This window comes from Theobroma cacao, chromosome 7 (genome assembly GCF_000208745.1).
Source record: "Theobroma cacao cultivar B97-61/B2 chromosome 7, Criollo_cocoa_genome_V2, whole genome shotgun sequence".
NCBI lineage: Eukaryota > Viridiplantae > Streptophyta > Magnoliopsida > Malvales > Malvaceae > Theobroma > Theobroma cacao.
The window spans coordinates 7822481-7836136 of record NC_030856.1 but is presented as its reverse complement, the minus strand read 5'-3'; the positions used below and the strand labels follow the sequence as shown (position 1 = coordinate 7836136).

Below are 13656 nucleotides of genomic sequence, written 5' to 3'. Positions count from 1 at the left end.
CCACTCGCTCTCCATCGAGTCACCACCACCATCACCTAACGCGCTCCTTCCTTTTCTTTTAAATATTTATTTCCCTTTTCACCCAAGTTAGATCCTTTAGGTACCTGCGATCCGATCCGAATGTACAATTCGGAATCTTTCCTTCCAATCCTACTCTTACTAACCAATTTCCTCTTCTTTTCCAATGCGGATTCGGGTCGGAAATGCTCCAATACGAGCTCCCTAATCGGGTTCGAATCGAACTTCACGATGGTCCAGCACCAACTCCGAGGCCATCTCAAAATTCTCGACGACTGCTCTTTTCAAGTCACCCGATTCGACATATTATCTGGGTCAGCCGACGTCGTTTTCTGGGGCGCCGTCTCCCTCGATTTCTCTAACCTCACCCGTGGGTTCCCCATCTCCGATCACCGTCTCAACCAAACAACTTACAAAAACGCGTCATTTTCGCTCCAATTACTCTCCAATCTCACTTGGAGCCAGATCAACGTTCTCTCCGTTTGGGACCGCATAACCAACTCAGACTTCGGCCACGTCACCCTCCCCCTCAACGGGTCGGATTCAGAACCGGTTCGGGTACACACAATGTTGGATAACTGCAAGAGCTTGTCGGATAATTATAGGGTTAGGTGGAGTTTGAATGTGGAGGAAAATTGGATCGAGATCGGGTTAGAAGCGGCGACGGGAATGATGAATTACATGGCTTTTGGATGGGCGAATCCGAATAGGACGACGGAGCTAATGTCGGGAGCTGACGTCGCAGTGGCGGGTTTCACCGAGGAAGGCAGGCCGTTTGTTGATGATTTTTACATTACGACATATAGTGAATGCATGTTGAATGCTACGGATGGCTCAGCAATAGGTGTTTGTCCTGATGTAGTATATGAGAACTCAGAGAATGACATGTTGGTAAATAATACTAGGTTGATTTATGGGCATAGGAGAGATGGGGTTTCTTTTGTTAGGTTTAGGAAACCATTGAAATCGCCTGATGAGAAATACGATTTGCCTGTGAATCCTACAGAGGAAATGACGGTTATTTGGGCATTAGGGTTGATGAAACCACCAGATAGTATTCGGCCTAATTATTTGCCCCAAAATCATGGGGGTCCGAGGAGGGTTACCTATGGACATTTGGTGCTTAATGTCTCAGAGAAGGTTGATGATTGTCTAGGGCCATTGGATGCTGATGATAAGGAGGATCAAGATTTGATTATTGCTGATGCAAATGTTCCACTCATTGTTACAGCAGGGGAGGCATTGCATTATCCGAATCCGCCAAATCCGACTAAGGTTTTGTATATTAATAAGAAGGAAGCTCCTGTGCTGAGAGTGGAAAGAGGGGTGCCGGTGAAGTTTTCAGTACAGGCAGGGCATGATGTTGCATTATATATTACTTCAGATTCTCTAGGTGGGAATGCGACATCGAGGAATGCAACTGAGACTATTTATGCTGGAGGGCCAGAAGCAGAAGGAGTTTTAGCAAGCCCTTTTGAATTGGTTTGGGCTCCTGATAGGAATACCCCAGATCAAGTGTATTATCAGTCATTATACCAACAGAAGATGGGGTGGAGAGTTCAAGTTGTTGATGGTGGTCTATCTGATATGTATAATAGCAGTGTGTTTTTAGATGATCAACAAGTTACTTTCTTTTGGACATTGTCTGAGGATTTGATATCTATTGCTGCCCGTGGTGTAAAGAAGAGTGGCTATCTTGCAATAGGTTTTGGTAGTGGGATGGTCAATAGCTATGCTTATGTGGGCTGGATTGACAATATTGGAAAAGGGCGTGTAAATACATATTGGATTGATGGAAAAGATGCCTCGAATGTGCATCCAACGAATGAGAATTTGACTCATGTGAGGTGCAGGTCAGAAAATGGCATCATTACTTTGGAATTCACACGTCCCTTGAAGCCATCATGCAGCCATAATAATGGACCAGAGTGCAAGAACATTGTTGATCCAACAACTCCTCTTAGAGTAATATGGGCAATGGGTGCCAAGTGGACTGATGAACATCTTAGTGAAAGAAATATGCATTCTGTCACAAGTCAAAGGCCTGTGCGGGTGCTGCTTATGCGTGGTTCTTCAGAGGCTGAGCAAGATCTACGACCAGTCTTAACTGTACATGGATATATGATGTTCCTCGCTTGGGGTATTTTGCTTCCTGGTGGAATATTGGCAGCTAGATATTTAAAACATGTAAAAGGTGATGGATGGTACCAAATTCACGTTTACCTACAGTATTCAGGATTAGCAATTGTCCTACTTGCCCTTCTTTTTGCGGTTGTTGAACTTCGAGGTTTCTATGTCAGCTCGTTACATGTTAAATTTGGGATTACTGCCATATTTTTGGCCTGTGTGCAACCAGTAAATGCATTTCTCAGGCCTGAGAAACCTGCTAATGGGGAGGAGGTTTCCTCAAAGAGGCTTCTTTGGGAGTATTTCCATGTAATTGTTGGCAGAGGTGCTATTGTTGTAGGAATCGCAGCACTTTACAGTGGAATGAAGCATTTAGGAGAAAGATATGGGGGGGAAAATGTTCATGGACTTAGCTGGGCTTTGATTATATGGTTCATGATAGGTGCATTGATGATCATTTATTTGGAGTATCGTGAAAGACAGCGAAGGAGGGACAGACTAATAGGAAGGGGCAACTGGGTCTTGGGTAACGTTGAAGAAGAAGAAGATTCTGTGGATCTTTTAAGCCCTAACAGGGCTCTGACACAAAAAGGTTCACAGAATTCCGGACTAATGGAAGTTCAGTTAGAGCCATTAAGCAGATAGATTGGTTTGTTACATTTTTTTTGTTTTGATATAAAAGCATCATTCTTCACCCGTTTCGAAAGTTTCCTACCAACCAACATGGAGGTTAGCAGAGCTGTTTATTTTCTCGGACGGCTTTCCCCAATGTAAGGAGCGCTTTACTCTATGATAATTTTTTCTGCCTCCAACCACTTTTTGTGAAGAGCAATTTCTATACAGCATGTATTTTGTATATTTGATACACTTTTTAGCATAGTGGAAGGTTATATTGATTTATCAACCTCATTTCTCTAGATTGAAACAGATCTTTCATTTTTTAAGATGAGATGATACATTAGATTAGCAAATTTTCTATTATCTTTAAGTCATCATACTTGCAAATGATGCGTGGATCCTCTAACTTACAATCAAGTCTCTTTTCTCTTTCTTTCTGAACATTTTGCTTTGGTGGCAAAATAATAGTCAATCAGTAGTTCATGACGTGTATATTATTTCTTCTACTAGTGAGGATCTTTCTGTTGCCTTGTGTCCCAGTATTTATTTGTTCTAGCATGTGAAATTAGCTTAGTGAAGCCTTTATTCTATTGTCAAGTGAGTAGATAGCTTGTTCACTGTTAGTTTTGTTTGGAAAAACTTCTTCTGTTGTTTCCTTAAGGAAGTGGCTCTATGATTGGAAATTTGAAATGATTGCGATATATTAAATGCCTCTAATATTGCCCTTTTTATTCAAAGTACTACAATGTCTATATCCAATTATTGGCAAAATTTAATTGTTATGAGAAACTTAGAGGAGTTAAAGGTACCCTGATACGCAAGTGAAGCTACCTTGATTGTCTTGTCTTGTGCATGTAATTTTGATGATATCATATTGTCTTGGCTTGTGCATGTAATTTTGATGATATCATCTCCTGATAGCCCGTTGCCTCTAATTATGACACGTTGTGGGTATGGAGGTTGTTATATGCCACTATAATTCCTGCTTTATGCTGGCTTTTTTTTTCTTTATTTTTCTTCACTTCTATTATGGAAAATCTTGAAAGCAAACATTTTAGATGCAAGTGTGACTGTGGGGATTATCTTACTTCGTTGATTTCCTAGGCTATTTGCTTCGACTTATTAACAGGACATAGTTTTTCTTTACCAATAAAGTCTCGCTTAGCACTCATCTAGAATATACGATGGCCTATAACAGCAGAGACCGAGGAAAGCAGAATTAGGACCTGGTCAGAACATAGTGCATTGAACCCAAAAAAAGGAGAAAATTAAGACAGTTGATCCAAGAGTTAGTGAATAACATTATTGTTCTTCTGAATGCTGTATAATGTTGTGCAGAAGCCTGAACCCAGAAATTTCATTCAAAGTTGATATTATAATACTAGTAATATTCCCTTATTGATTGGCCTGGATCTATCAACTCTAGGCTACAATCTCCTACCCTATCTTTCCGAAAACTTTTAAGATTCACGCAACACTTTTAAAGGACAATATGCCCTCTCTCAACAAATATAGGCCTGATATTAATGAGACAACAATTAAGCTTATTAGAGTTTTCCCAGCTTTTTTTTTTTCTACTTTCTTTGTTGCCACTTAAATGTGCAGCCACTATGACATGGAATCCAGTGGCAATATATCCTGCAAATTGAGTTGTTTGATTTTGTTTTGCCTGTTGAAATTTAATGATGGTATCCTCTTTCTTCTTTCCTTTTGTTGATGCTTGTAATTCTCAATTTCAGTTAAGAAACTCGGATTCAATAGATCCGAAAACCAACCTTGGATTAAATTGAAAATTTCAATAGATCCAGAAAGTCAAATTTAGAATGATGAATATGGAAAAAGAAAAACAATGGAGATTTTGGGTTTCGAAACCTCATCTCTTCATATATTCCCTTCCTTCCATATTCATCAAACAGATTGTAAGAACCCTCTACGCATAACAATCCTTCCTAAAAGAATATGAGTTAAGAAAACATATTGAACTACCTAAAACTCTAACCTTTGGTATCAAAGGGCGGCCTTAAATACATCTCTCAGCTCACCCAAAATTGTTGGAGGCTTGTAAGCACAACCATCCCTCGAGTCAAACCCCAAGTCTCAGAATCCAAGGAAGCCAAGCTCACTGGCCTTCTCCTTCTCAAAAATCTCAAAGTATTGATAAATGATTGTGACTGCAAGAAGAATGCCAGTTCCCGACCCAATTGCTCCCATACAATCTGCCAATACTGTAAGTGCACCAATGCACATGCCTCCGAATGCAGCTGCAGTGGGTATGCAACGGTTCAACTCTTTCTGTAAGCTTGCCTCACGGTGGCCGGGCATTACCATTTGTTGTTCCTGCATAACAGCAAAACAAAAATGGTTTACCAATTGCTAACTGTTCAGCTGATGATATACAAAAATTGAGGTAGCATATATGCAGACATTTATCAGCTCCATCTATAGTGCCAAAATTAAGGTAGCTCAAGTCCAATCCCAAGCAGACATTTAGCTCATAATTGAAATTCAATCAATGAACAATTTCAGCTATGCCAATGACTCTTCATTTTCCTGATGTACTCATCCCAGACACTTTGAAGTCAACTTTGCTATGAGGTATAACCTTTGAAGCTCAAGTAAAAACTGGTAAAAATTGAATGAACCTATGTGGGCAAGTATCCACTTCCAAAACTTGAACCTGAGTCCACCTAGCATTAGATATCTATCACATAAATCCCACAAACAACTACCAATTATGTAATTTAAAGGATATTCAGAATATAATTATTAAAATTACAGCAATCTTAATTTTTTTCCCCAAATTAAAATTCATGTAACCACACAATTAAGTGCAAAATACTCCTAGTTTTGAAATTATGAAGCTCATGGGTAAACCAAAACCTACACAATAGGAAGTAAAAACACAAGCAAGTTCACAAAAACAAAGTAAACCTAAATATGGACAGATGACATACCCTGAGCTGCTTGGCAACATCTCTAGCAGATGATCCTGAAACTTCAATCCAAGCTTTTGAGAATAATGCACAGGCTGACAATATAAACACAAGATAGAACAGTGCATGAAAAGGATGGGTTGCCATATCAGCTAAGCTGCAAGATAACATAGCCAGAAGTGTCAGCATGGGTAGATAAAGAAGGATACAATCACATTCCAAATGGAAATTATTGATTCAACCAACCAAAGCGCCAGCATTAGAGACCATGCTGGAAAAATATTTGTTGGAAATAAGAAAGGTTATAATCACCTTGATGGAGCAGTGACATAATATGCAAGGCCACCTACAGGAACAGATTGACCATTTCCATATTCAGATTCCTTCCACTGGCCCAAGAGATTCACAAAAAAGTTTCCACTGTACCACCTGTACAGCCACTGCAGAGGGACAAATGATTAGATGAATTATACAACAAATCAACAGACATAGACAACCATATGTGTACAATACCAGTAAACTCCAGTACCTGAGAGATCATGTAGAGGTTGGAAACCAGAGCAGAATGTAGAATGATGGGCATGTTAGAGGTGTAGAACAGCTTGATAGGATATGAGCCCTGCTGCCCACGGGCATTCTTTGACCTCACAGGCAAAACCACTCGGAAACCTTGGAAGTAGATAACAATCAGGAAAACCAAGACTGTAGCAAGCAGATTTGTCACATTTGGGAGATTCTGCCGATAAAAGGCTTCTCGGAGAGCACGAATCTTGTTTTCTCGAGTTAAAAGCATATGGAACATAGCAATAACAGATCCTTCAAATTCAGCACCTCTGCCGCTGTTGATGGTTGTGGGGCTTAATGCCTTCCAGATTATGCTTTCACTGCAAGTAAACCAAATCTATTTTCAGTGCTAGCAATTGTAAGCTACCTAAGTTTACATCATGTAATCACACTCAGCTGCAGGGTAATTGTGACTTGTGAGACAATAAGAATCCTTATCACACTTATGCAATAGATCCAGAAAGCAAAGAAAAATAAAAATAAAAAGCTACAAAAACTCACCAGATATTGGTTGCTATGAAAAGGGAAATTCCAGAGCCCAGACCATATCCTTTCTGAAGAAGTTCATCCAGACATATAACAATGATACTAGCAAAGCAAAGCTGAAGGATGATGAGAATGGCATTTCCCACTCCAAGCTGGCCGACACTACCATACATCCCTGAGAGAACATAGACAACTGCTTCGCCAATGGCTATCAAGATGCCTAACAACTTTTGTGCACCATTTCTGGAAAAAGAAAAGGATTCGTCATATACAATATACATCGTGGAAACCAAAGAAGCAGTTGCAGCTTAAAAAAAATACAAGCCCCTTTATTGCCTGGCAATAAAGAAAGGTGTATGCATGCATGATTAATGCACACAATGCACACCAAAAGCATCACTTCTAAAGCTATAATCAATTTTTTTTGAAAAGATAAAGCTATAATCAATAGAAACATAGAAACTAAAACTCTAATGGAACTCATGAAACCATCCAATATTGAGAAAAAGAAAGCTTGCAATAGAAAAGTAATCAATCTTCAGTCACTGACTATAAATCAAAACAAAATTTATGCTGAAAAGATGCTTACAACAGGGCACGATCTTCACGAACATTGTTGTCCACTTCAATGATCTTCGAACTGGCAAGGAGTTGCATTATCATTCCAGATGTCACAATGGGAGTGATTCCAAGCTCCATAACAGTCCCACGATTAGAAGCAAGAATAACACGCAGCCAATAGAATGGATCTGCACCAGTTGCAGAATGTATCCCATACAGAGGGAGCTGGCTACAAACTAAGAAAATGAAAAGAGAGATCACAGTGTATATGACCTTCTCTCTAAAGGGAACTTTCCTGTCAGCACTCTGCACTTCAGGCAGAAACGAAAGAAACGGTCTCACAAGATGAAGCACTCTAAACCCACCATCCATTTTGTTTCAGGCAACTCAGATACTAAACTACCGCAACCTGCACAAACCATTCATAGATATAAATAAATCAACAAACCCGATAGAACTCTATATAGACATAGCAAATAAACCACTCGAGTTTGTACTTCTAACACATTAAGCAATGAATCACAAACAACGTGCAATTGACTTGGGATAAATTCCTAAATGGAAAGGCGCATAACAACATGATATGATGAAGAGGTTAAAACACAATAGTTAAGCAACCTCAATAACAGAAACACTATATCAAATCCATCAGCAATATCATATCTTTACCAGGAAAAGAAAAAAGAAAAGACAATCCAATTACCATAGGAAGCTAAGAAAGATCTAAGAATGAAACGAAGACTAACCGTACACACCGGAAACTGAAGGAACCGTGGGGGAGACGGTGAATTATGAGGGGAAGCTGTTGTGGTAAGGCTTGGTTTTTAAGACGAAAGTTCAGCGTTTGTATAAAAGGACACGAGGTCGGGCGAATGAAGACGGTAAACGTGGATTATGAGAGTTACGCGGACGCGCAGACTCCAGGTTTGACCGGTTTTGACTTTTGATTGGAATTGCATTACTTGTCACGTTCATACATTTCTGGATAATATTATCCCAAATTCTGGGATTTTTCTTTTTTTTTTTTGATTTCTCCAATTCAATCAAAACCCAGCCCATTTGCATTAAGGCTTTGTTTGGTATGAAGAAATTTTCTTCTTTTCTTTTTTCAAATCATGAGTTCATTGTTTGGAAGAGAAAATATTTATAAAATAATTTACATGTTAACGGAAAAAACATCCGGATGAACACGTCAATTGTTTTATGCCCTCATGGATATAAGACATTTTCCACACAACAACATAAAAAAATCTCTATATAACCAAATATCTCAATATTTAAAAAGTGTCTATTTAATAATACAAATTTTAAATTTCCATGAATGCATTTAAATAATTGACATCTATATATATACATAAGTGCTTATGTTAACCTAGTGATTTCTTTTGTTTATAATTGTAATGCAAATGAATCAAATATTTAAAATTGCTTATAAAATTGTTGCATTAAGAACTGAGAAGTTGTCCAGTCAATTGCCTCAAAGTGTTTGTGTGTGTGCTGCATTTAGGTTAGCTTTAGAATTGAATTAAGACCTCTTTCCCCCCTCCCCTACCCCAAGCATAGCTATGTCTTCATGAATTTAAGGTGGTCATTGTCGTCCCTTTTCATTGTTCCCTGAAAATTCAACCAAGTGCTGCTACTGTTTTCCATATTGAATACATTTCTGATTGAAAAACATGAGTTAAGGGCCAATGGGCGAAGAATTGGAAGCTTATCAGCTCAAGTAATATCCCTTTCCAAGACTTGGGCTTGAAAGGCTCCTCTTCTTACTTTGTTCATTGGATTGCAGACTACTTACCAAAAGCAATTGAATGCTGGGCCTCTGTACGTCAACGAAGCCATAAATTTTCATCAAATTTGGTGCCGATGGCAAACAATAAAACATCCTTTTCAATGAATTTTCATTAATTTGTGACTCGAAAATTGTAATTAGGTGGACGAACAACTCCAAAGAAGTTCTTTGGAGATTAAGAAAATGGTTAGTGGATATGGAAAATTTGCAACACATAGTAAGATAATGGAAGATAACCTATGTTTTACAAGATGCTAATAGTGATGCTGACATGCTCGCAAAGGAGGTTGTTCAAAGAGCTACTGAGTTGCTATAAGTGTTAGATTAATTTACTTAGTGCATGGTAATTATCGTAATTAATTAAATAGTGGTAATGAGTGGACAAAACTGCAGAAGTCATGGTTGTAGGTGGAGTCTTTAATGTATATAGTGGTGGTTAGCGGTGTTTGATAGGTCGAACAGTAGTGAGGGGTTGATATCATGATGAAATATACAAGACAATTCTTGTAGATATGATGATGCAATATACATACTTAATTCTTGTAGATGCTTGAACATGGTCTTTTGATTGACTCAGAGGTTGCAATTCAGAATTCGAATGGAGGAGGACTTTTGAGCAATTCAATTTGATTAAGTTGGTGTGGGGTGATATATTTGGATGGAATTGAAAATCTCTAAGCTGAAATGTTAGTGTGAAGTAGAGATAAAGTTGTATGAGAGTGATACTCTCTTTAAATTGAGTGGTGATGGAACACTATGCTATTAACTATCTACCATAGGATATATTGTGTTGATGAGAAAATTGAGATTCTAGCTTGTTGAGACTTAAGTGATTGTCCACATTCAAACAACATCATTAGCTAGTTGTAATTTACCATAAGAGACATCTCAAGTCTAGATTCTTTAGATACTATGGGTTTGTTTTCTCTTTCATGTTCTTTTTGTACTTAATAAGCCACTAAACTGTCTTAATTTAGGACTATGAACAGTAATAAATGATTAATTTCAAAAAGAAAAAAAAAAAGAAAACATCTCTAAAAGAGAAATAATGAATTGATAAATGATGCATGACATGTTTTCAGTTGGCTTCTAAGGTCAAGACATTGAGTTAAAATTTTAACTTTAAGATAAAAAAAGAAATCAAATAAGTAATAAATAAAAAGTTAAGCTTAAAGTGTTTTAAAAAATGAGAAGTAAATAAGTAGAGAAGGCAATTAGAAAGATAAAAATTTAATTTACATAATAAATTAAAAAATTGAAGGAAAAGAAGTTAGCAATATTATGGGAATAATTCCAATCTTTTTAATTTTAGTATATAGTACAATATTTTGTTCAATTTCTTTATATATAGCTAGGCAGCTAAGAGTATATTGAAATGATACTTGTACTTCCATAAAACATGTTAAATATCCCGGATACTAATTTCATGATTAATAATATTTAAACATTTGATTAAATAACTTGCACATTTACATTTTTATTTAAAAAGTAAGATTCGAAAATCCTCCTTCTTCTAATAAAAAAAAATCATTACTACTTTTAGCAGAGATTTTCCAAAAGAGTAAAGCTAATTTCACCTCTGACAGCTTAAGGCATGTTGCCAATTATTTTTTTACCACCTTGCTAAGCTTTTGATAGGCCTTTTCCATTGCTTCACTCCAAAAATCTTTATGAACCAATGGGGTTTTCTTTTGATTGTGATCTGGCTTATGATCACTCCAATCACCATGACGAAGCCATAGCCCATCAACACTACTTTCCAACCAAAATGGGAAATTGGTACCAAGTCTTCATGTTCTTCCGAGGTTGATGACGAAGGTGATGAGGCCTCAGAATCTTCACATTTTGTCGACAATAAATTTCCACACAATCCCAAATTCCCATCAAATGAACTACTCTCAAAGGTATTAAATTGCCCACCTTGTGGTATAGGCCCCGTCAGATGGTTGTGGGACACGTTGAAGACTGCAAGGATATTGAGCTGCTTTAGTTGCCAAGGAATTCTTCCCACCAACTTGTTGCAAGAAAGATCCAATGCTTCGAGTTTTGATAAGGATCCTATGACTAGTGGGATTTGACCGACGAGAAGGTTATTGGAGAGATTGAGCACTTGAAGCCCTTTTAGATTCCCGATTGAGTCTGGAATTTCTCCTTGGAATCTGTTACATGAAAAATCAATAACAGTGAACACTTCTGAGACTTGGGTAAACTTCGTCCTTACACCTTTGTTGGTCAATGTCATCGAGTAATTGTACACCATTCTATATTTGTAGTTGTACTCGACAGCAAACACAGTGCTAATGAAATGCATGTATGTCAAGGACTCTGCACTGAGATTTCTCATAGCATTCCATATTTTAAAGTACTTTGAAGGCAACAAACCAGTAAACATATTACTCGAGAGATCAATAATATGTAACTCAGGAAACACAGAATCAGATCTTGGAGCTCCTATTGTACCATGAAATCCATTAGAACGTAATATGAGAACCCTCAAGTTCTGAAGAACTCCCAACCAAGAAGGGAAAGTGTCTTGGATTTGATTGTCTCCAAGATCAAGGTATTGTAGCAATGTACACCTTGCAATTGATCTTGGAACTTGTCCATAAAACTTGTTACGGCCCAAGTTGATCAAATGCAATTTGTTTCCACTTCTCCATATTCGAGGGATTGGTCCAGAGAAGTTGTTGGCATACAAATCCAATATCGCCAAAGATTTTCTGAAGTTGGTGAAACATTGGGGATCATGCCACTCAAATTATTGTAAGACACATCAAGAACTTGAAGAAAACTAACGTTGCATAACAGTGGTGAAATTTCCCCTTCTAGTGAATTGTTGGAGACTAAATATATAACTGTGGATAATGGCGGAATTGGAAGTGAACCTCGGAGCATGTTGTTGCCGATGTTTAACCGGATTAGATTAGTGCAAGGAAGAATCAACGGAGGCTCCTCAAAGCTCGTTAGAGAGTTATGCGAAAGGTTTATAAGCAACAAAGTCTTCTTGCTCATTTCCCACAGCCACTTGGGTATAAGACCATGAAGGTGGTTGAAGGAAAGGTCTAGAATCTGAAGTCCTTCTTGGTTCCGAAGAAAGTCGGGAAAACTTGTTAGATTGCGTGAAACCAGTCTTAATTTGATAAGTCTTGGAGGAGAGGCGTTGGGACTAGTTTTGGACAACACTGACAACTTATTGTTGGATAAACGCAAGAACTCTAAATTTTTAAGCTCTAGAAATGTGTCTAGCTTTACTACACCGCTCAAATTGTTTGAGGCCATGTCAAAATACTGAAGGTTCTTAAGTCTTGAAATTGAGCTTGGAAGTTGGCCTTGTAATTCATTGAATCCCAAGTCCAAAAATCTTAGTTGGGTCAAGTTGGTGAGCCAAGTTGGAAAACAACCAATAAATGAGCACTACAAAAAAATCAGCATTTTCCAACAAAATTTTTTGTTGAAAAAAGATAAAATTCCGTTGAAAATTTCATAAAAAAAAGCCTCGTAGGTAATACTTTCTATTGAAAATCCGTTGAAAATTTCCAACGGAAAATTCTACTGAAAATTTCCGTTGGAAAAATGAGCTTATTGCAGGGAACTCGACAAGATTTCCGTTGGAAATTTCCAACGAAAATTCCGTTGGAAATAATTTCCAACGGAATTGTTTTATATTCAAAAAAGCATTTGCAATGGAATTTTCTGTTGGAAATGTTTTTCCAACGGAAATTATTTTATTAGATTATCAATTTCCCAAAAAATTACCAAAAATTGTTTTACAAAAAAAAACAAATTTCTATTTCGCTAATAAAATATCCATTCACATCGACATTTGAATTTCATATTATATAAAAGAAACAAATATTAAAAACTGAAATTCAAAGTGAAACTCATATAATTCAAAATTACCCAAACACACAACATCTAAGAAAAGTTAAACACATATGATTATAAAGCTAAAATTGTTATTAAACAGCTATACTAAAAAGTATCTCAATGTAGCAGTGAAACATTGACATCATATCATGAAATGTGATCTTACTTGTGCAGATGCTAGCTTGAAGGTCTCGCATTTCCTTGTTTTGAAAGTGCATTAGTCATGATCATGCTTTCCATACGTGCCATAAACTCACTCATGCTTTCCGCCATTGCATTTTTAATTTCTTCACTTATTTCTCCACGTAATTCATCACGTATCTTACTCAAGTTTTCTGAAAAATTTTCTACTTTCTCTTCCAATGCAATTGCGAGACTAGTAACGTTTAAGGGCATAGGGCCACATGTAGACTCAGATGTTGCTACATTGCTGTGTGTTCCAAACTTAGAGGGTGGTTGCGGGTAGAGAGAGAAAAGGAAAGAAGCAAATGAAGGGAGGGATTGCTGGTGGAAGGAAGAGATATTTAGGGTTTTGGGTGACCGAGCTTTAAGCCATCGGTGGAGGGGAAGGTGAGAGAGGAGGAGAAAGCGGTCGGCGGAGGGAAGAGTTTAGAGAGAAGTCAGAGGGTGGCTGCGGGTAGAGAGAGAAAAGGAAAGAAGAAAATGAAGGGAGAGGAGAATATGTTTTTA

At 37.6% G+C, this 13656-nt stretch overlaps 3 protein-coding genes across 4 annotated transcripts; 1 reads left to right on the top strand and 2 right to left on the bottom strand.

Moving 5' to 3' along the window:
* Positions 96 to 3089, top strand: LOC18594327 (cytochrome b561, DM13 and DOMON domain-containing protein At5g54830). The gene has a single exon (XM_018124844.1). It carries the CDS (start codon positions 121 to 123, stop codon positions 2788 to 2790), a length of 2670 nt encoding a protein of 889 aa, XP_017980333.1. The 5' UTR covers positions 96 to 120; the 3' UTR covers positions 2791 to 3089.
* Positions 4503 to 8259, bottom strand: LOC18594328 (protein transport protein Sec61 subunit alpha). Of its 2 annotated transcripts, none has more exons than XM_007021845.2 (7): positions 8054 to 8259; positions 7336 to 7716; positions 6762 to 6989; positions 6226 to 6580; positions 6009 to 6136; positions 5718 to 5853; positions 4503 to 5100 (listed from the first exon to the last, which is right to left on the bottom strand). In XM_007021845.2, exons 2-7 carry the CDS (start codon positions 7677 to 7679, stop codon positions 4861 to 4863), a joined length of 1431 nt encoding a protein of 476 aa, XP_007021907.2. In that variant the 5' UTR covers positions 7680 to 7716; positions 8054 to 8259; the 3' UTR covers positions 4503 to 4860. The 2 variants fall into 2 exon arrangements, with proteins under 2 accessions (XP_007021907.2, XP_017980366.1); XM_018124877.1 differs by having other exon boundaries at positions 8063 to 8259.
* On the bottom strand, positions 10712 to 12378 carry LOC18594329 (receptor-like protein 12). Its single transcript, XM_018124314.1, has 2 exons — positions 11906 to 12378; positions 10712 to 11819 (listed from the first exon to the last, which is right to left on the bottom strand). Exons 1-2 carry the CDS (start codon positions 12376 to 12378, stop codon positions 10712 to 10714), a joined length of 1581 nt encoding a protein of 526 aa, XP_017979803.1.

Bases quoted from the DNA above. Each gene is read 5' to 3' on its own strand.
- LOC18594327 (XM_018124844.1), top strand. From the start codon at position 121: ATGTACAATTCGGAATCTTTCCTTCCAATCCTACTCTTACTAACCAAT.
- LOC18594328 (XM_007021845.2), bottom strand. From the start codon at position 7,679: ATGGATGGTGGGTTTAGAGTGCTTCATCTTGTGAGACCGTTTCTTTCG. The intron at 6,581-6,761 runs GTGAGTTTTTGT...GTTTACTTGCAG, and splicing joins TTCATAGCAACCAATATCTG to TGAAAGCATAATCTGGAAGG. The intron at 6,137-6,225 runs GTACTGGAGTTT...GTCCCTCTGCAG, and splicing joins ACCTCTACATGATCTCTCAG to TGGCTGTACAGGTGGTACAG.
- LOC18594329 (XM_018124314.1), bottom strand. From the start codon at position 12,378: ATGGCCTCAAACAATTTGAGCGGTGTAGTAAAGCTAGACACATTTCTA. The intron at 11,820-11,905 runs GTTATGCAACGT...CACCAACTTCAG, and splicing joins GAAGGGGAAATTTCACCACT to AAAATCTTTGGCGATATTGG.